The sequence below is a fragment of the Heterocephalus glaber genome, unplaced genomic scaffold (assembly GCF_053883595.1).
Source record: "Heterocephalus glaber isolate CG9 unplaced genomic scaffold, H.glaber_assembly_v1.0 deba00000470, whole genome shotgun sequence".
Taxonomy (NCBI): domain Eukaryota; kingdom Metazoa; phylum Chordata; class Mammalia; order Rodentia; family Bathyergidae; genus Heterocephalus; species Heterocephalus glaber.
In genome coordinates, this window is record NW_028258145.1 from 7,049,273 (window position 1) to 7,071,537 (window position 22,265).

At 41.2% G+C, this 22,265-nt stretch overlaps 1 protein-coding gene across 1 annotated transcript in view; it reads left to right on the forward strand.

The window, feature by feature from the left end:
* The window catches only part of Slc9a4 (solute carrier family 9 member A4), a 61,120-nt gene extending 43,234 nt beyond the window's left edge, over positions 1–17,886 (forward strand). Inside the window, exons 9-12 of the mRNA XM_004844472.4 lie at positions 3,913–4,009; positions 6,450–6,581; positions 6,968–7,055; positions 8,761–17,886. Of these exons, the coding sequence (XP_004844529.1) occupies positions 3,913–4,009; positions 6,450–6,581; positions 6,968–7,055; positions 8,761–9,098 (655 nt within the window). The 3' untranslated portion in view covers positions 9,099–17,886. The remainder of the gene's footprint in view (positions 1–3,912; positions 4,010–6,449; positions 6,582–6,967; positions 7,056–8,760) is intronic.
* The last annotated feature ends 4,379 nt before the right edge of the window (positions 17,887–22,265 follow it).

Below are 22,265 nucleotides of genomic sequence, written 5' to 3' on the forward strand. Positions count from 1 at the left end.
GTTTCCTCAACTGGCTTTCTTCCCAGTGATGATGCTTTGTCTAGGATTGCAGGTGCTTATCTCAATGAGAATCAGTCTCTCATGTGCTCAAACATATTTTGAACCTTGGAATTGCATTACATTGACCATAATTAACTGCCCCAATTTCTGACCCAAAGGCAATGTTTAAAACAGCTTTGTTTGGAACCTCCTCCAACCCTGGCTTTGAGTCAAATATTTCTTCAGAAACTAATCCAAGATTAGCAATAGAGTCTTACATGCAAGGGGTTTTCCCCTTCCTATAGACTAAACTAGTTAATTAACTGGAGTAAGAGAGAAGATTTTTTAAAGCTGATATTTAGTACAAGTTTAGTATTTAAATTGCATGTATTTGATCTCATCAGAGATCTGTAGGACATCAAGCAAAAAGGAATTCCTTTCCTAAGATCAAAGCAGCTAATTTCTTAAAAAACAAACCTTCATACAATAATAGGAAAAAGAAATGTATACTCAGATCACTTTTTGTTATTCTGTATGAGATATAACAACAAAATGCACATATATTTTCTTCTTTAGAAGTTTAAACAATTGTTTTACAAAAGATTTAGCTTTCCAAATTCTGTGACTTCTAGAAGATTGCTACCTCCAGAATTGTCTGTGGTACAGCTCAGATAATGTGGATTTGAGGCAGGCCGTTGTTTTTACATGGATTACCTACTTGAACTTCAAAATAGTCCTATGGAAGGGGCAAAATATACATTTTATTATTTTAAATATGAATCAGCTCATCTCACCTATGAGTAGTAAGCTACTAGAAACTATTAGAGGATAGAGGCTCAAAATGGTTAAGAGCACGAAAATTTTAAGAAATATTTGGATTAATTTTATAAGGATACTAAAATACTTATAAATTTATCAACATAAACTGCAGCTATACAACCTCAACGTATTTTATATCAAAACTCCTGGATAACTTTAATATGCCATTTTTTAAAAAAAGCATATAATAATTTCATTTTAGTTTAAAATTTATCTAATTGATCACACATTGACAGGTATATGACGTATAATAAAAATAAGGTAGACATTTGAATTGTAGAAAATGCATTATAGTAAAAAGGCACATTGGCATGAATCCCCTTCAAAATCCCTCCTGCTTCAAACACACTTATCCCATCATTCTTGCCACGTTCTGCAGCAGCTCTGAAGTCTTCTCTCTTGTGTGTCTTTAGTTGCCCTGGCATGGCTGCCACGATATCCTGAATCAATTCAAAACATTTCCCTTTCTTGGTCATTGGACCTTGGGGAAAAGCCAGAATATGGTGAATAAGGTAAATGAGGACACACTATAAAGTTTTTTATTTGACAGAAGTTGCCTTTAATATTTGATCAATAAAAAGTGATAAAAAATACGGGGACATGTTTAAATTAAAAAATTTATTACAATAAAAGACACATTGCCATTAATCCCCCTCAGAATACGGCCCTCCTGCTTTGAACACACATGTTCCTTCATTCTTGGTCTTTTACTGTAACAACTTTTTGAATTTAAACATTAACCATATCTTTCAATCACCCCTTGTCATTTCACATCTCTGCATTCTTACACGGATGCCAAGGCACCATTTTCTGCTTCCATAATGGAGTGCTGTCTCCTGGGAAGTGAGGCTATCTTCATGGTCACACTTCACTCATTTTAAAGGTAGAGTATCTTGGTGCCCTCTGCAAAAGGACACAAGGTGGCCATGCACAGAATGGAGCTGCAGTAGGTCAGGCTTCAGGTCATTTGTGTGTGCTCTTCCCCAGGACTTCACGCTGAGGCATGAAAAGAAAACATGCTCTTCTAAATAAATCAAGAAATAATATTTGATTTTTGAGAATTCATACTATGCATAAATATAGCATCTACTGGATTTCAACATTGAATTTGAAGGGTTCCTTTATGTTAATATAGCATGTCACCAAGGAAGGAAGGAAGGAAGGAAAGAAGGAAGGAGAGAAGGAAAGAAGGAAAGAAAGAAGGAAGGAAGAGGAAGTTATGAAAAATGCAAACCTTGTATTCAAATACATTTGGATTCAGATTTTTCCAATTTGTTTTAGTATTTAGTATCTATGAAATTATCGTAGAACTTTTATTTAAAGTGACAGAAATTTCCTTTGTGGGTAATAAATGAATGTTCTAGGGATAAGTCTTTTGGTTTATCATTTGACTCTTTTGAACCAGGCACTTACCAATTTAGTTTTCTAAGAACTGTATCTTTACTGCACTTGTGCTGTATTTCAGGACTGACTGTTTCAGAAGTGGCATGACAAAAAAACAGATCCCACCTCTCTCAGGGAAGCCAGGCCACTGCAACACTGCTACAGATTCTCAGTGTGGCCCCTGTGGCCCAGGGAGATGTGACACCTTCCAGATACCGGTGCTACCCAGGCCAGCCAGTACCCCAAATGACCTTTAATGAAGTTGGTTCTTCCCAAAGTGGTCAATTCCATACTGGGCAGAGTTCCAAGTTAGATCTACTACTCTATCAAGTTTCATTTTTCCACTTCCTTTATCAGTTGTTTTGCTATTTGTTTTCTGATGAACAGAAAATGACATTATTTGGCTAACTGGTGCTTAGCAGTACATTATACTCATCAGAATGAAGGAATGTGCTCAGATGGTGAGAGTGTGGGTGCACCTAAGTCAGAATAATTTTATTTGAAGGACATGTACACAGTTAACTTGAAATGCCCTGATAATAATGTTTATATCACCAAGGGTGGTAACTGCAGATAAACAGAGTTGACATTTGCAGCTCTATGCAAGGGAAATTTTGGTTCCAGTAATTTTGGAGGCAAGGCATTAGTCAGTGTACAGATGGCATTGCTAACGAAAATCCTGGCATACTGTGATATCTAGTATTCAAGTCTTTTAAGTCTTTTACCAATTGCATATTACTTTTGAAATGTCTTAACTACTTATGGCTGTCTTTCCACCAGTTAATGGAGAAAATACTTAAAGGGTAACCTGTATTGAAACTAATAATTACTCATGTTTGTGATCAATAATCCTAAAAACATAGGCAAGCAGATATTAAAGCCATCGGTGCCATCAGGCATTCAAAATAGCTGCAGCTAGAAGAAACAAGCAAGAGACCAGTGAAACCATTAGGATTTACAGCATGATCATATGAGAAAAAAAAGCTTAATTTTCCTTAGTTCTTTATTTTGTCTTCTTATGTTCTACTGTGACCACACATTACTCATCTAACAAAAGGTTTTTTAAAGGCACAGCCACCAGATTGTAATCAAATACATTTGTCACATGAGAATTCTCCCCACAGCAGCGTCATGTCTTTGGAATCTCCAGGGGACAATTGTGCATTGACTACTAACCTGGGCCCAACCTGGGCTGGAAACACCTTCTGAGACTCACGGTGCCTAAAGGCTCTGAGCCAGGCTGGCCTTCATGGTGTAAATGGCTTAATTTTCTTTATAAAATGTGATTCCAGTTTCTTAAATGATTCCCTAGCCAAAAATAAGATCCTCAAAAGTTATAATTCCAAGGCAAATGTACTCATATACCTTGGATTTCTCTTAGATCAGTTTTTCCCAACATGTGGTGCTTGGACACATCTTTGTTGTCACCTGTCTGCGATTTGACTAAGTACAGAACTAACAAGGACTCAACCTTTGAGGAATTTTATTTCTGCTTAATTTAACAGTATTTGGATTCCATTTTATGATGCCATTTTCTAATAACTGGGTTTTATTATGTTTTATCAACATGTCAATTCATAAAAGATTCAGAGGGGAAAAATTACTTGGCTGTCATCCCCTTAACCATGTAAAAGCTCTAAGGAACAATACATATTCTGAAATTTGGTGTTTGGTGGTGCCTTTTACTAAGATGGGAGACTAATGATGACTTGCTTCCAATTGTGCTTCTAGGGCCCAGAGGATACAAGCGACCAAGAGGCTTTCCCCTGAAGATGTGGAGTCCATGAGAGACATTCTGACACACAACTTGTACCAAGTTCGACAAAGGGTGTGTACGAGTCACCTGCCTTGATGCCCCACAGATTTCCCTGGGGACCAGTCCTTCAAGAAACTTGTCCTTGCTCACTTTAGCCTCTCCAAGCAGCCTCTGCCCAAACAACTCCTCTCTGCTTGGTTTGGAGAACAGAAAGTTCAATTTCAGGTTTCTGCTGTAAAGTTGGCACCAGTGGCATAAAAAGAAATGCAAATCCAGTTGCCATCTCTAGGGGTCAGTCTGCCCCAGCACTGCAGTCTGGAGGTTTCTGGAAGCCTCAAATCTCCCTCTCCGCCAAAGAGGGACCAGCTGTCATGGTCACCATCGCATCACAGAAGAAGGAAGGCACCTGGGCGCAAAGGCAGTTGTGCTGTCTCAGTAATTTTGAGATAATAAGGGTTACAAAACTGCCATATTGACAGTATGATGCTGAAAGCCAGAATAAAAGCCATCTTAATTTCCAGTTTTGGAAATAGGCATGGAGCCTCTACTAGGCCTTAGTGCATACAAAAATATGTCTTAGATAATGGGTGAGTCCTTTCAGAGCTTTGGGATAAATGACACTTGAGTTGATGTCATCTGTTTAGGAGGTTTTTTGTTTTTTGTTTTCTTAGTTTGTGCATCCTGATTCTTGGTAAGACTATGAGTATCAGAGGGCCTTTGCTTTTGTGACAGTGTCACATAGGTCACATTGTAGTGGGATTTGAAACGATTATCTACAGCAAGCTCTTCGTTTTCAAGTTAAAACACTGAGGTTAGTAAGCCTGAGGAGCCAACTTGTTCAAGGTCACAAAATAAATCTAAGCTAAGAGCACAGCTCTCCTGACCACCCGCCCAGTGTTCTTTCCATGAATTCAAACTTACATAATCCACGGAAAGTAACTTCTGGCTTCCTGTTTCAGTGAAGATTAAGGGGCTGTGTCCATGCAAGGCTCTGCATCAGCTGAGAGCCTGCTCAGAGTAAATTCCACTGCTCCAGAGCTTTCCAAGTGAAACTGTTTCAGAAGACAATCTCGTCCTGCCTTAGATACAGAGATAAGAGCTTCCTGGTTTGAAGAATGCAGGTAACTTAGTGACAGCCAGGGCTAGGAGTAGCAGGCACTCAGCCTTTTGCTCAAGTTGATGAGTTCAAGCAAAGGTCTGGAGGTGGAGGTGGAAATCTGGAAGCTCCAGTCCAGTCTCCAGTCAGGTCTATTCTGTCTTCTCTGGCCTCAATACAGGTGCCCAGGTGGCCCCTTTCTTCTTGCATATATTATCTCCTCCACCGTTCTCCAGAGTTCTCTCCCTTCTGAGCTCCATGTATTTTCCTTCTCATTGCCCCAGGTCTGAGCACGGTGGCCTCTTGTCACTGCAAGGACTTATTACTGGGTACCTGTGGGGCGCTAGTGAGGAGATCAGGTGCCTCTCTTTCCACTTTTGGTACCTGAGGGGGAGGCTTACCAGTCCCAGCCCTCCTTGGCTTTATCTTCTAACTCCACCTTTTCAAGGGTGGTGAGACTCTTCTCTGCCACCATGATCCTTTTGGTCTCTTAAAGAAAAAACTCATCCCGAAAATGCAACTATCCATTCCACTGTTTCTAGAGGAAATCCACACTTTTAAGGATTGACACACATGGTGTGTAAAAGCCACCAGTGGTCCTCTAGTCTAGGCCATCAGTGGTTGGGGCACTTCTCAGTGTCAGTGCCTTAGAAGGGTCTCTCTGGGGAGTCAAGAGCCACCTGGGCCAGTGTTTGCCTCTGGCTGACCCTAATCCACAGTTGGTCTGAAACTGAGCTGGCTCTATGGGGTCTCTGGCCACTCCGTTTGAAGTCCCTGAACTCAGTATGTTCCCAGTGGAAACTACAGGGTGGAAACATCGAAGGATGGCCTGAGGGGAAGCTCTGTGAAACATGGAGGGATTGAGCATGAGAAATACTCTTCCGAATTTACAAGAGAAGAACTTAGCCTAGGTTCCAAGAAGAGGTCAGAGACTGACAGGCAGTCCCTGGAGTGGCCTAGGTGAGAGGATCCCTCATCCACGTGCGTGTAAAAGAGGAAAGCAGTGTGTTCCATTTTGTGCTCCTCACCCACTAGCCAATGCACATGTGGGATGCACCGAGCATTAGGAGCACTACACAGAGTGATGTAAAGTTCCTTCTTCTGCAGGACCTAAAGGATAGTGGGGCAAACAGGCTCTGACCAGCCACCAAGCCCTTCATGAGACTGTGGGTTGAGTGGAACCCAGCACCTATACTATGTGCATGGAGATACCCGGCTTCCTGCAAGCAGGCAAAATAGTCAGGAGTGGTGTCTATTTGTCCCCAAGGGCAAAAGAGAAGACCAACTGTTTTTTAAATACATTCTCCCCCAAATCCACACAATCCCTCCTCCATGCAGCTGATGTCCTGTGACCTCCCAGGCAGGAAGTTACGCTGGGGGAGTCCTAACCTGTTCTCCATTCTGTTCTCTCTACAGACCCTGTCCTACAACAAGTACAACCTTAAGCCCCAGACCAGCGAGAAGCAGGCGAAAGAGATACTGATTCGCCGGCAGAACACGCTGAGGGAGAGCCTGCGGAAGGGCCACAGCTTGCCCTGGGGAACACAGGTGCGCAGAGCACTGGTGCAGGGGGGACAGTGCTTCTGTCTGCAAGTGTCTGTCACAGGACACCTGGGCTATCCCCGGGCAACGCCTCCTGGGGCTGCCACCACCTGTGCTTAGTCTTCCACCTTGCAGCCTTGCAGCGACTTCTGCAGGAAGGCAGGGCTGGCCCAGACCCTCATTCTTGGTGCTCAGCTCTGTGGGGCTGTGGGGTTGCACTGAGAGGTGCGCGCTAGTCCATTTACACACAGAAGACTGAGCCTTCTGCTTCCTCTAAACCAAACTGAGAGCCAGTTATCCAAGGAGGGGCTGCAGTAGGGCTTGGCCTCTTCCCTTTCTGGTCTGGGAAGGTCTTCCTCACTCTCTTTCTCACTTCTACTTGATACCCACAGGCTGGTGCCAAAAACATTCGCTACCTGTCCTTCCCCTACAGCAAGCCTCAGTCCGGGAGGAGAAAGGCAGGCGCCGTGGAGGCCACAGGTAACGCTCATGTGCGCTCTGCCCCTCATAGCAGCTGCCCGGCCCATCATCCTGGGCTGAGCAGGGCTCTATAGGATCAAAAACTTTAACATTGTGATGTGATCTTCGGTGAGGTGTGGAAGCTTTCATATTTTTGGGGACCACTGCCTTTCTTCTGTGGATTTTCTGTTTCTCCATATATTTTTTGTTTGTTTTTTTTTTTTTTGGAACCGGAGATCGAACGCAGGTCCTCGTGCTTTTGAGGCAGGCAGTGGAACCACTGAGCTAAATCCCCAGCCCTCTCTCTATATTTTTTATTTGGCTGTTGGTGTTTAAATGAACTTGAAGAAGTCTATCAAGCAAAGATTTGCGTTTCTCTCCTGTGTGTCGCCATTTTCCCTCAAGTTTCATATTCACCCTTTACTTTTTGAGATATATTTGCTATTAGAAAATTTTTATTAAATCTGTTCTGACTTTTATGGAAAAATTAGATAATGATTCACTCAATTATTTTTCCTGATGACTAGAGTCATTTAGTTTTCCCATATGAACTTCAACCCATCAGAGATTTACCTTTGTGTAAGGATTAAAATAAAGATAATTTTCAAATGGCTGAACTCCTGTCTCGACAGAATCTTTTCCTCCAAGATGAAACATCACCTTTGCTGTACTGGGTCATTCAGGATAAAGACAATTTTGAGCTTAATTCTGTTTCATTGATCAAGTCATCTACTCCCAGACAAGACTTGCCTACCTAGTAGTATTTGAGATTATCAATGAGCTATTCTACAAAAAAAGCAAGCAAAAACAAACAAGACAGCAGCAAATATAGGGGATGGGATAGATTGACTTAAAAATATCCTCCTGGTACAAATAATCCAGTGTTATTTTGTCATTTGAGTGAATAGAAAGGAAGAAAGAAAGAGTTACTGATATTTCTCCAAAGATGACCCAGAATAAGCTCATCAGAGCAGTGATGTACAAATTTAAATAAGCATTAAATTAAAAAGTAGAACATCAGAGAGATAATAGACCTTCTATAATGGCCTTATCCCAGAAGGTGGGGGTCGTTCTTTGAATGTTGGCCAAATCTTGTCACTTAAGTTAGGTACAACCTTACAAGTCACCCGCATAGGCCTCTTATGCTAGGATCCCACCTGACCACTACACAGAAGGAAGTCAGGGGCCTGTGGCCAGAATCTGTCCCCTAAGGGACCTTTACACTCAGGGGAATGAGTGGAGGGTGAAGGAACAGGCTGTGGGGACAGAAGCATCCAGGTCACTATGCCTTTAGGCAGTGTTCCCAGAAGCTGGGGACTCCAAGTAAAAGTCAAGCTGAGACAGCTCACCACTGTCACAGAGCAATGCCCTGTGATCTTTAGTGTTGGCCTTTTAGACACAGCAATTTTGTGCCTTATGACTCACGTCCTTGGCCAGTTAGTCTGATCTTGTGACAAAACATTGTCTTGGTCACCCAGGGGGACTGACTTGGTACATAGATTTCAGTGCATTGCCTTGTATCTATGACACTGCACATACAGCTTCTGTCTCACAGTCCCTTGGAATAGTGGCCTTGAAAGGGAAAATATGCTGATAGGAAAGTTGAGGGTGAAAGATAGGACCCCAGAGAGGGCTTGGCTTTGCCCTGAGCTTTTGCACCCTGGACAGGAACCCTTAACTCTGATACTGAGTCTGATTTTGTCTTCTTGTTACACTGTGTTTCTAGATGATGACAGCAGCGACCTTGGATTTCCATCCATCATGTTCAGTGCACATCCCCAGTTGGGGTCACTTCGGGAAAGCCGGCTGGCACAGGAGGTGATCCCCATGAAGAGCTTACCCCAAGGTGCAGTGGCGGGCCCCTTCAACAATGGCAGAGACCCTGGCCCAGGCAAGAGAGCGGTAGCACGGCCCAGGCCACTGTTCCTCACCTTGGACGAGGAGTTTGAGTCCGGGGAGGAGAGCGAGGAGGAGGCCTTGGCCCTCAGGGCCAGGTGGACAGCGGAGCGTGGACACAGCAGGGAACACTACCAGTCCTACAGCCCTCTGCTCCACAGGAAATAGTGTTGCTCTCCACATGACTGTTTCTGCTTTTCATGAATTCATCTTCCGCTGTCATGAAAGAGATTTTCAGATGGGAACTATGGAGTTTGCTTTCTTGAAGCTACTGGACATGTATCTCTAAGAGACAGGAAGCTATGGAGTTTGCTTTCTTGAAGCTACTGGACATGTATCTCTAAGAGACAGGAAGCTGTTTGGGAAATTGGAACTCTCAGAGGGAGCCACATTCCGAGGTGGGTAGTAACAGAAATTGAGTGAGATAACAAATTGAGTCCCCAGGCCTTCCTAAGGTCACCCCGTTAAGGTCCACTGACCATCTTATGTACTGAGATACAGCTGTGATTGTTTGTGATTCACATTGTGTGTATGTGCAACTTAAAACCAAGTAGAGCAGGGTGGGGCCTTTGCAGTCTCCTGGCTGAAACCATGTGCTTATGGATAAAGGCACCATGGCCAAAAGCCATGGTGAGCTGTTCTCCCTCCAGTGAATGTATTTGTTTTTGATTTTGGTATCCAATATGCAGTAATCCTATCTCAAAAGAAAGGTGAAGATTTTTATAACATTGCTGTATCCAATTGGCAACAGTGGCTGATGTGATGCATACTACAGGATTAATCTCCCAAAAATGGACTCACAGTCTATTCTATAATTATAATTTTGATTTTTAAAACAAATATTAGAAACACAGTGGTCGCAGAGTTTAACAACCATGACATGAATTACAGATATTTATTAGGTGTCCATAGTAGCGTGGAATATTTTGCTAAGTTTGGAACTATTCTTCAATTTGTTTTTCCTCCTCGTTATTGCCAGACTTTATTTTTAACCGTACACTCCAGTTTGCCAATTTTACCAAACTACTTTATCTTTCCTCCCTTTTTCTTTCTCTTTCTCTTTCTTCTCTTCTATCCATTAATAGTCACATCTAAGGCTTTATTTAATGTGCCAGGTTAATAACATGAGAATTAACCAAATATCCAGATGAGTGTATTCATCTCTACCATCCTCAACTGATTTTTAATCCTGCCCATCTTTAAAGGCCTCAATTGAATGTTCCCTAGATCTCCCCTGACCCCTTTTGTCCCTAGGGGTCCCCATGATTTGGGGAGTGTGCTGTAGACTTACTGGGAAATATGCTTCTGCATGAACACATGTGTTTATTCTGGCATCCCAAGGCACGAAGGACAAGGGACAGTTTGTTAATTTTAAGTTTGAACCATTTATCTGTTGTGACATTTATCTCTTTGCTTTCCCTTTTTTGTATGTTTGTTGGTTTTATTAAGTTTTTCTCTTTTCAGTTATTATAATGTTTTGCATTTGGTGATTGCTTATAAATGTGAACTGATGCTAACAGTGCAGAGCAGGAAGGGATCTTAGTGAAGGTATCCTCAGCATTCTTATTTTCTAGATGTCAAAAATGAGTGCCTGGAAAAAAAAAATGAGGGCCTGGGGTGCCACTAGATGCCTGCTCAGGGTCTGCTGTCCCTTGGAAGGAAAAAGCCAGGTCCTGGGATATGACCTGTGAGCCCCAGTAACAGACCAAGGACATTTGTCTTTGTCCAAGATTTTTATGTTGTTACTGATTCTCTCTCAGCCTGCTACAGTGGAGGAAATGGCAAAGGAGCTCATTTGTTGATCCTCTTCTGAAGCTTTAATATAATGCTGCTTCTCATCTAAACACATTTATTTTAATAAAAATTATGTACTACCAAATAATAGTACTCAGCTAATCAGAGATAAAGGCACATATAAATCCTTGGGATTTTTTTAAATTTAAACAAACAAGCAAGCAAAGCAGCAGAGAAAACTTCATGCCTCACAAGGGGGAGAGAGAGAGAGAGAGAGAGAGAGAGAGAGTGTGTTTACCTCCAACGGTAGGTAGGGGTGCAGCAGCCTCGAGCTGTCATCAGCATTCACCCTCCCAAAGCCACGTGTGAAGCTGATCCGAGGAGGTGAAGGGTGCCTACTTCTCTTACTGGTCTCCATCCACATAACAGCATAAGCCCCAATTGCAAGGGTCCTTCAGAGAGTAGCCAGCAAGGACTCAGGGTTAGAGGAATCCACCAGAGTCTCCTGGATTGCTCTCAGATGCAGATGCCATTAAGAAGGGGGCTGCTGGGATTTAGAGACTGTTAGTAGAAGCTGCTGGGAAAGCTCCCTGCCAGAGTCAGGAACCATCCTCCACTGCAGAGTGTAAACTCAGGCCTCAGAGAGGCTGAGGCCCAGAGTGACAAATGGCGAAGGTCTGCACCAGGGACACCTACACATGGGACAGTCTGAGGCCAGCAGGGCACTTGCCTGCGTGCCTACCAACCTGTCCTTCCATACCACAGTGCCCAGCCATGGGGACACATTCCAGTTCCCCCAGTGGAGACCGATTTTTCTCGTATGCACACAGCAGTGATGAAGTTGACAATAAATAAACGGAGCAATAATAACAATGTAAGGGAAAAAGTTTATTCAAAATGTACACATTCTTTATTTCTGAAATTTTCCATTGAACATCTCTGGATGCACCTGACCTTGGGTAACTGAAACAGAGGCAGTGGACTTGAGGATAAGAGGGGAAAGGAAAAGGTCACTAAGGGCTTCATGTTAGCTCACCAGCTGGTTTCTTAATCTTGTGTCCTGCTCACAGGAAGTGGCCAGCGTGCCCAAGGGAAGGATGAAACCGTTGATCCTCTGGTCCCCATGCCACACAGTCAGCATATATTTTATCAACAGAAACCTGGGGCCCTGAGTCCACCTCCACCCCAGCAGGGGTGTGGCCCTGAAGTCCCTCCTAAATGTGTGCCAGTTGAGGTCCCTGAGTGGCTGCAGCTTTGTCAGAACTCCTGAGGAATGTTTTTTTGGTAAGGCTACCAGCACCATTTCAAAGCACAGTGTGTGGTCAGGTGCAGCTCTGCTTAGCTGTAATCCCAGCTCCTCAGGAAGCTGAGGCAGGAGGATCAAGATTGTGAGTTCAAGTCCAACTGGGCAATTTAGTGAGGCAAGTTAGTGTCTCAAAACAAAAATACATTTTTTAAAAAGGGTTGAGAATGTAGTTCAGTGCTCTGTGGGTTCAATCCACAAAACTGCCCAAAACAACAAAATCCTCAGTGTAGTCCACTCCCAGAAGTTTTCCAACAGGTGCCTGTAGTGCAGTGGGGTGAGGGGTCTCAGCCGGGCAGACCAGGTTCTGTTCCCTGCTCAACCCAGGGAGGAATGAAGTTTTCTAGGGGCCCGATTCTGGGCCTGGCTTCTGGTCAACCGTCCTTGTTGTGGCCCCAGAGAATGTGCTTGTTTATATTCAACCTCAAAAAAAAAAAAAATCACATGCACAACACATAAAATCCAAATTTTCCTCTCCAAGTTTTTGTTTTATTTTGTTGAACTTTCTGAACCCTGGTTTATATTGCTTACCTGAAGGGTCTCAGGTTTCCATGAACTCTGACTTTGAGTGAAGAGCATTTTCTTTTATTTATCATACACAGCAGCCTCTCCTCTTAGACATTTCCCAGATATTTTCTGGTGTGTAGGGTGCATAAAAAGTGTGCATTCATCACCCTGGGAGCCCACTGGAGGCTGTGGGGAACCAGCCTTGGCTTTGGTCCACTCGCCAAAAGGGAAGCTGTGGCCCTAGGGGAATATCTGTGATGATGAAGTGAAGGAGGGCATTCGGAACACTGATATAGGTCCTTGTCATTCTCTTTCTCTGTAGACTTCAGCTCATCTTATCTTGGTCAAAGTTGGGGGTCATGGGAAATAGGGACAGAAATGCCACCTAACTTTCTGTTAGAGTCAGTGCTCCTACAAAAAGAGCGGCCATGAAGGCAGGGGTGTGGGCAGAACTCAGGTTTATGGCTAGGAGTGATGCTGGGTTCAGCCCATGGAGAAGCCCCTATGCTCGCAGCACTGACCATGTAGATTTATTGAAACTTTTATTTTTATAAGTCCATATTTACAATACATAATGAGTGTGTTCCTCATGGGAGTTGGTGCATGCACATAACACAGTTTAATTCATTTTGTGTCTCCTTCCCCTCCCTCCCTTTCTGCTCCCTCTCTCCATTTCTTGGTCTCCTCATTTGCAAAAAAGTCTATCTCTCTGTTTCCTATTATCTGTCTTATATTTTTCTCTTTAATTTATTTATACTTTGAGTTTTTCATGTAAGAGAAACCCTGAGATATTGAAGCTTATATGTCTGATTTATTTCACTTAACATTATGGTCTCCAGGTGCACTCATTTTCCTATGAATGACTCAAGTTTATGCTTCTCTATGGCAGAGAAGTACCTCATTGTGTGCATATTTTCTTTATGTGGTCATCTGTTGATGGACATAGAGGCCACTTTCAAGATTTAGCTCTTATGAGTTGTGCTGCTATTAACACAGGTATGCATGGATCACTGTAATATGATATCTTTAGCTGTTTTGCAAAGTTATCTAGAGCACATAGATTTTAAATCCATGTGGTTAGTTCAGAGCTCAGGCTCTGGAATCTAACCACTTTTAGCCATGAGACTTGAGGCAAGTTAATTATCACCCCTAAGCTGAAATGGACCAATAGATAAAATAAGGTAATCATTTAAATCTACCTCATCGAATGATTGTGAAGATTTAATGAAATAATATATGTAAATTTTTTAATTCATTAAATTTATTAGTACATTTTAGGTAAAATTTTTAGATTAGTGTTTAGAGTTTGATCGCTTTGGCTATAATTGCTTAAGAGAAAGTATACGGACTCGGAAAGAGGACAATCATTGATTTAATGCCATGTGAAGAAATGTAAGTCACTGAGGCCTGAGACTTTTCTGAGAATTAGTTGATGGACAGAATAGAAGATACTTTCGAGGACCAGGGAGGGGGTGTGGCAGAAATTGAGGACACTGAAAATCATGGGTCACCATGGTACCTGGTAGTACCATCCACTCAGAGCTCATCTGTCAAAAGCAAGACCAGAGACATAGCCTGGGTATAGGTTATTCACGTTTTTCAGAATTATTCACATTTTAAACCAAAGCACAATGCTATCTTGCTTATTTTTGTGTCCTTCCCTCAACATTATTGCATTCTCTAATTTGAGGGATCATTATCCTTGCTTACCATCCAATCTTCATTTATTCTCAAAGAGACCAAGAACCTACAGGCCCTGCCACCTTGTGACAAGCAACCTATTAATAAAAGGGGAAACTTGCTTTTGTTGGGAGAAACAAACTCAGTGGGGTTTAACTTTTCAGCTGGGAATTTCAGCTTGGAATTTCTTTTCTAGAACAGGACTTCTCTCCAAAAAAGTGACTCGCTTTAGAAAGATAAATGATTAAGGGCTTTTAGCAGAGGAAAAGAAAAGCCTCTAGTGTGTTTCATAATGTTCCAAAATTAGGCAAAGTAAATTTCTAAAAATTAAGTCAGTGCATATGTTGGTGTTGTGTCAGTTGTTTTATCCACAAATAAAGCATTTGGTTTCTTGTAGTTTTACATTTCTCCTTGTACATAAACTCCATGAAGTGTCATTTTTAACTCCTCCTGAAAAAACACAGCCGTGTATCAGAAAGCACTTTTCAGACACCATGCACTGCCAGCTGTTAATGGGGACAGAAGTCAAGGGGTTCAAAGAGATGCTTTTGAAGAACAGTCCTGTAATAGCCGGTGATGTGGCCTTTCATCTGAGTGCCATAATTGATTTAATAAATTCATTTTCTCTCTGAGACTCCAATGCTTCCCAGGCAGGGGTCCTCAGATAAGTATGGCAGGTTAGAAACCAAAACAGTCACTGCCCAGCCTTCTGTGAATTGAGGTTTATTCGGCTGAGTAACTAAAACCATGCTGTGGACTGAAACAAGATGGTCACTGCTGCCAATTAGAGACATAGTCATACAGATCTTCAATCACAATAGCTGATCCTAAAATGAGCATATTCACTCAGTGCTTTTTAAAAAATATTTACCCATTTATTTATTTATGCTTTCATTTTTGTTTTTGGTTAGTATATGTTTGCAGCCATGATGATTACATTCAGCATGGGGAGCTGGTGCAGGTACATAACACATCTTAATTCTTTTTACATCCCCTTCCCTTCCAGGAGTCAGTCCTGAATAGAACAGTCCTCGGTTACACATATAGAACTCTTGCTAACAATGCCAGGTGCCATGCCAAACCTTCCATACACCAGTGCCAGGATAACCCCATCAGAAGCAGAAGGAGGTGGCCTGAGGGGATTGAGGACCAGGTCCCAGGTGTCCTTCCCCCAGAGGACCTCAGACCCACGTCTGTCCTAGTGAACGTCCATACTCAACCTCCTCCCTTCATAGAACTGGGAATTTAATAAGTGACTCAGGGCCACACACAATGCTGTTTCTCCTTTGGGAAAAATCCAATAGGAGGAGACAGAGAAGCTACATCCTGCCCAGAGCAACAACAAAACAAACAAACTTCACTTACACTGGACAAATAAATATGGAACCTGTAAATGTTTTGAAACCTATTTCTATAAACTTAATGGCTCAAGTTAGATAATGAGACAAACTGATCACTTGAGTCATTAAGGTCTTCTTTGAAAAGTCACAAAATGCTTTGTGTCTGATTTTAAATTGTTTTTCTTTTTGATTTCAGTAAAACACTTTTTCTAAAGAGCTTTTTTTAAAAAAAAAAATTGTACTGGGGATTGAACCCAGGGCTTTCACATCCTCATCACTTTTAAATTTGTTTTTATTTTTATTTTGAGACAAGGTCACTTTAAGTTGCTTAGTTGCCCAAGCTGGGGTAGAATTTGCAATCCTCTTCTTTCAGCCTCCAAAGTGCTGTAATTATAGGTAAGCACCACACCTAACTAAATAACCTTTTTCTTACTCCCTTAGTCCCTGATCAGACAATCTCCCCAGCTCTGATGTATTGAAAATGCTATTTATGTCCTGTGGAAGTGAAACCAATAACCCTACTGGAAGGATGAAGGGGTGGGGCAGAATGGCACTGACTACTGAAAAACATATACCCTGTCTTTAAAGGAATTTAGAGTCTTGGTAAGCATGATGTCACTGATTAAAACATGCACAGGAAAAAATTAAAACAAGTTTAGTTTACTAATCTAATTGGTTTTTAGCTACAGTTCAACTCAGGAAATATCTCAGTCTATAAAATAGAGTGACCAGTCTCATGAGTCGGGCAGAAAGGTTGGCTTTGTAGGCAGAAAGGCTCTAGGGACAGCAGCAACAGACAAAATTGGACTGGTCACTGCAAAGCCACTTTCCTTGTAAAGGTTAAGGCAAAGGGGTCATTCTTATTATAGCAGATGAAACTTGTCTCTTTGGGGAGTTGGCCATTCTCTCCCCTCCCTCCCCCTCTATTTTCTCTCTCTTTGCCTCTCACTGTCTCTCTGTCCCTCTTTCTTTCTGTGTGTCTCTGTGTCTCTCCTCTCCCTCTCTCTGTCTCTCTCTCCTGATTTCTTGGGAGGCCAGAGAAACACCTGAGTCAGTGTGCTGTGTGGAATTCAGCATGAGTAAACCCATGGATTTGACCCATTGAGCCTGTTACAGAAGCTCAGTGCAAGCCAAAGGCTTCCTGTGAGCTTTACCTAACAATGTGGTTTGCTCAGCATTTTACCAAGACCTCTATGTATACATTTTAAAAGCTCTATTCTCATTGCAGTCTTACAGAGTAGCTATTCTGATGGTCATCCCATTTTACAGATGGGGAAACTGAATCTTGGGAAAGTTTTCACTAGATGCTAGTGGCATTTAGAGCCACCTGGCCCCAAACCACTAAGTACACCAAGTATGCTGTAGTCAGTACCTTCAGAGCTGTTGCAAAGAGTACACTGGGTCTCTTAAAGAAGTGAACATGCCCTGTGCTGTCATCATTTGAATTCTGAAGCTCAGTTTAGTATACCAGGTAATATTTCAGGTCTTGTTTGCACTGTTATCTCTGCCTCGATGCTCCTAACTCTTGTCTATGATGCTGAAGCTCTAACTGAAGCTAACCATGGCTGTGACCAAATCATTCATTCAGCAGAGGTTTGAACTTTTTTTTTTTTTTGCACTTTATTAAATTCTTTTATTGGTACATTGTAGGTATACAACACAATTACATTTCTCATTGGGAATTGTACCTTTAGATAATGTATCTTGGTTCTTATTTTTCACCATTGCCCAGCCCTCCCTTCAACCCCTCCATTCCTCCCTATTTACAAAGATTTTGTTCCTATTTTTCCATTTTCTCATATTAATCCCATTCCCTTCTATCCTTTCCCCTAGCCCTCCCACTTCCTTCCCCTCTGCCCCTTTTCTTCCTATTTCACAAATCCCTATTATACATTTTAGTCCTTATTTACACTTTCAGTTTCTCACACCAGAGAAGCTATTTGGTATTTACACATGTGTGTCCTATTTATTTCACTTAAGAGTATCGCCTCAATGTGCATCCACTTAGCTATAAATGTCTCTAATTTCTCATTTTTTATGGCTGAGTAGTACTGCATTTTATAAAAAACCCACATTTTCTTTATCCAGTCTCCAGTTGATGGGCATTTGGGCTGTTTCCAAGTTTCAGCTATCACAGACTGTGCTGCTATGAACATGGGTGCACCTATATCACTGTTGTATGATTCTTTTAATTCTTTGGGGAAGATCCCCAGAAGTGGAATAGCTGGGTCAAATGGGACTTCCAGTCCTAGTTCTTGGAGGTATCTCCATACTGATTTCCACAGTGGTTGCCCCAGTCTACACTCCCACCAGCAGTGGAGCAGGGTTCCTCTTTCCCCACAGCCCCGCCAGCATTTGTTATTGCTTGATTTCATGATAGCAGCCATTCTTTCTGGAGTGAAGTGGAATCTCAGCATTGTTTTCATTTGCATCTCTCGAATGACCAGTGATGTTGAACATTTTTTCATGTATTTATTTGCTATTTCTACTTCTTTGTCTGAGAAATGTCTGTTCATTTCAGATGCCCATTTTCGGATTGGGTCTTTAAATTTGGGAGGTCTAATCTTTTTAAGTTCTTTATAGATTCGAGATAGTAGACCTTTGTTTGAGGAAGAGCAGGTGAAGATTTTTTCCCACATTGTGGGTTGTCTCTACATACTGCTGGTGGTTTCTCTTGCTGTGCAGAAGTCTTTTAATAAGAAGAGATCCCACTTGATTGTTCGTGCTAGCTCACGGACAACTGAGGTTTTGTTCATAAAATCTTTTCCTACACTGATGTCTTCAAGGGTTCTACCTAACCTCTGTTCCAAATGGTTCAGAGTTTCTATTTTAATATTCAGATCTTTAATCCATTTTGATTTTAGTTTAGTGCATGGTGAGAGACATAGGTCTAGTTTTAATCTTTGGCAAGTTGAAGCCCAATTTTTCCAGCACCATTTATTAAAGAGGCTATCTTTCCTCCAGTGAGGGTGTTTGGCTCCTTTATCAAAGATGAGATGGCTGAGTGTGTCTGGCGTGGTTTCTGCTTCTTCTAATTTGTTCCACTGGTCCTCAGGTCTGTTTCTTTGCCAGTACCATGCTGTTTTTCTCACAGTAGCTTTGTAGTATAGTTGCAGGTTGGGGATTGTGATACCCCCTGCCATGTCTCTGTTACCTAGAATTGCTTTCGCTATTCTGGGTCTCTTCTTGTTCCAAATAAATTTTTTGGATTGTTTTCTCAAGGTCCATGAAGTATGCTGCTGGGATCTCAATTGGAATTGCATTAAATCTATATAGCAGTTTTGGAAGTATGGCCATTTTCACTATATTAGTCCATTTTCTGATATCATCTTCAATCTCTCTTTTCAGAGTGCCATAGTTTTCAGAGAAGAGGTCTTTGATTTCTTTCATTAAGTTGATTCCTAGGTATTTCAGTTTTTTGGATGCTATTGTGAAAGGAATTATTTGCCCTATTTCTCTCTCAGTGAGTCTGTCATTGGTGTAGAGGAAAGCTATTGATTTTTGTGTGTTGACCTTGTAACTAGCTACTTGACTGAGTTTGGTTATTAAGTCTAGAAGACTTTTGATGGAGTTCTTGGGGTCTTCTATATAGAGTATCATGTCATCTGCAAATAATGACAATTTGACTTCTTCATTTCCTATTCTTTATTCCTTTTATTTCTTTCTCTTGTCTAATTGCCATGGCTAATGTTTCCAGAACTATATTGAACAAGAGTGGTGATAGTGGACATCCTTGTCTTGTTCCTGATTTTAGTGTGCAGGATTTCAGTTTTTGACCATTTACTATGATATTGGCTGTTGGTTTTTCATAGATAGCTTCTATCAGTTTGAGGTAGAGACCATCTATTCCAATTTTTTATAGGGTTTTTATCATAAATGCATGTTGGATTTTGTCAAATGCTTTTTCTGTGTTTATGGAGATAATCATATGGCTTTTGTCCTTAGCTCTGTTGATATAGTGTATTACATTGATTGATTTGCATATGTTGAACCATCTCTGCATCCCTGGGATGAATCCCACTTGATCAAAGTGTATGACCTTCTTGATGATCTTCTGCATTCTGTTTGCCAGTATCTTATTAAGGATTTTTGCATCTATGTTCATTAGTGAGATTGGCCTATAGTTCTCCTTTTCGGTTGAGTCTTTCTCCGTTTTGGGGATCAAGGTGATGCTTGCTTCCAGGAATGAATTTGGGAGTATTGCTTCCCTTTCAATTTCCTTGAAGGGTTTAAACAGAAGTGGCAGCAGTTCCTCTCTAAATGTCTTGTAGAATTCAGCAGTGAAACCATCAGGGCCCGAGATTTTCTCAGTTGGTAAGTTTTTAATTACATTTTCAATTTCATTGGTTGATATTGGGTTGTTCAGAATTTTTAGGTCTTCTTCGTTCAACTTTGGTAATTCATATGTATCTAGGAATCTGTCCATTTCTTCTGTGTTGTCCATCTAATTGGCATATAGGTTCTGGAAGTAGGTATTGATGATCCTCTGGATTTCTGCTGGGTCTGTTGTAATTTCACCCTTTTCATTCCTAATTGCATGGATCTGGGCCTTTTCTTTCCTTTTTCTGACAAGGTTGGCTAAAGGTTTGTCAATTTTGTTGATTCTTTCAAAGAACCAACTCTTGGCTTCATTGATTTTTTGTATTGTTCTCTTAGTCTCCATTGCATTGATTTCTCCTCTGATCTTTATAATTTCCTCCCTTGTATGAGCTCTGGGGTTGCCCTGTTCTTCTTTTTCTAGAAGCTTGAGGTTCAGCACCAGGTTGTTTAATTGGGCTCGTTCTGTTTTCCTAATATGCATATTCACTGCTATGAATTTCCCTTGTAAGACTGCTTTCATTGTGTCCCATAGATTCTGATATGTTGTATTGTCATTGTCATTTAAGTGAAGGAACTGCCTGATTTCTTCTTTAATTTCCTCTGTGACCCATTGGTTATTCAGAAGTGTGTTGTTCAATTTCCATGTGTTTATGAAATTTTTTGAGTTTCTTTTGCTATGGATCTCCAATTTCATTGCACTATGGTCTGATAATATACAGAGGATAACTTCAATTCCTTTGCACTTACTTAAACATATTCTATGTGTGAGTATGTGGTCTATTTTGGAGAATGACCCATGTGCAGCTGAGAAGAATGTGTATTCTGATTTTGTGGGGTGGAAGACTCTGTAAACATCTGTTAAGTTCATTTGTTCAAGAGTTTGATTGAGTTCTAGTATTTCATTACTTATTTTTTGTCTAGTTGATCTATCTATTTGTGACAATGGGGTGTTGAGGTCCCTCACTACAATTGTATTAGTGCATATATGACTTTTCATGTCTGTTAATATTTGTTTTATATAGTTGGGCACACTAGTGTTTGGTGCATAGATATTTATGATTGTCATCTCTTCCTCTTGGATTGTTCCCTTTACAAGGATGTAGTGTCCTTCTTTGTCTCTCTTAATTAGTATTGGTTTGAAATCTACTTGACCTGCAAAGAGGATAGCTACTCCTGCTTTTATTCAGGTTCCTGTCACATGCAGTATTGTTTTCCACCCTTTAACTTTCAGCCTATGAATTTCCTTTTGAATTAAGTGTGTTTCTTTTTTGCAGCATATTGTTGGATTTTGCTTCTTGACCCATTCTGCCAGTCTATTTCTTTTGATTGGTGAATTGATACCATTAACATTGATGGTTATAACTGAAAGGTATTGACTTGTCATTGCCATGACTTTTTCTTTTTGTTGGGTTCTCCCCGTTTACATTTAATTTCTTGTCATTCCAGATGGATTCATTCTGCTTTGCTTCCTGGGGTTGTGATCCTCAATGTTTGTTTCGAGGATATTGTGCAAAATTCTTTGGAGTGCTGGTTTGGTATTCACGAAGTTCCTAAGGTGCTCTTTGTCATGAAAGTATCTTATTTCTCCAACCATTTTGAAAGATAGTTTTGCAGGGTACATCAATCTGGGTTGGAGGCTGTTTTCTTTTAGGGCTTGGAATATGTCACTCCAAGCTCTTCTTGCCTTGATGGTTTGTGTTGAGAAGTCTGCTGTGATTCTGAGGGCTTTCCTTTGTATGTGATTTGTTTCTTTTCTCTAACTGCTTGTAGAACTTGGTTCTTCGGTTGAGTTTCTGGAATCTTCACAATTATATGCCTATGTGTAGATTTTTTTTGATCAAGGCTATTTGGAGTCCTATATGCCTCACTTATCTGTATGTCAAGCTCTTTTCCCCTGCTTGGGAAGTTTTCTGCCATTATTTCTGTGAAGAGATTTTTTATGTCATCTCCACTCTCTCCTGTTTCTTCATTGAGCCCAATCAGTCTTATGTTATTCTTCTTTGCATCATCTAGCAGCTGCTGGATTGATTTCTCATGTTCCCTTATAATTTTGAAGCAATTTTTCTTTTCCTGGTCACTAATTGCAATCTGATCTTCTATATCTGAAATTCTGTCCTCACATTGGCTCATTCTGCTGTGTAGACTTTCAACGGAGTTTTTCATCTCTTGGAAATCTATTTGCATCTGTTTTATGGATTTCATTTGTTTCCTGTGTTGGGATTCCATCATGTTCCTCAGCTCCTCTCTAGATTTATTAATCATGTCTTGCACTAGGGGCACAATTTCTCCTGTTATCCGAGAAATTATTTCTGATTTCATTTTTTCCAGATCCCCTTTTGTTGCCAGTTCTGTGGGTCCAGGTGGTTGAGTATCAGAGTGTTCCACCTCATTTCCCTTTGGGGTTGCTGTAGGTGATCTGGAAGTCTGGTTTTGAGACTTATTTATGTGTTT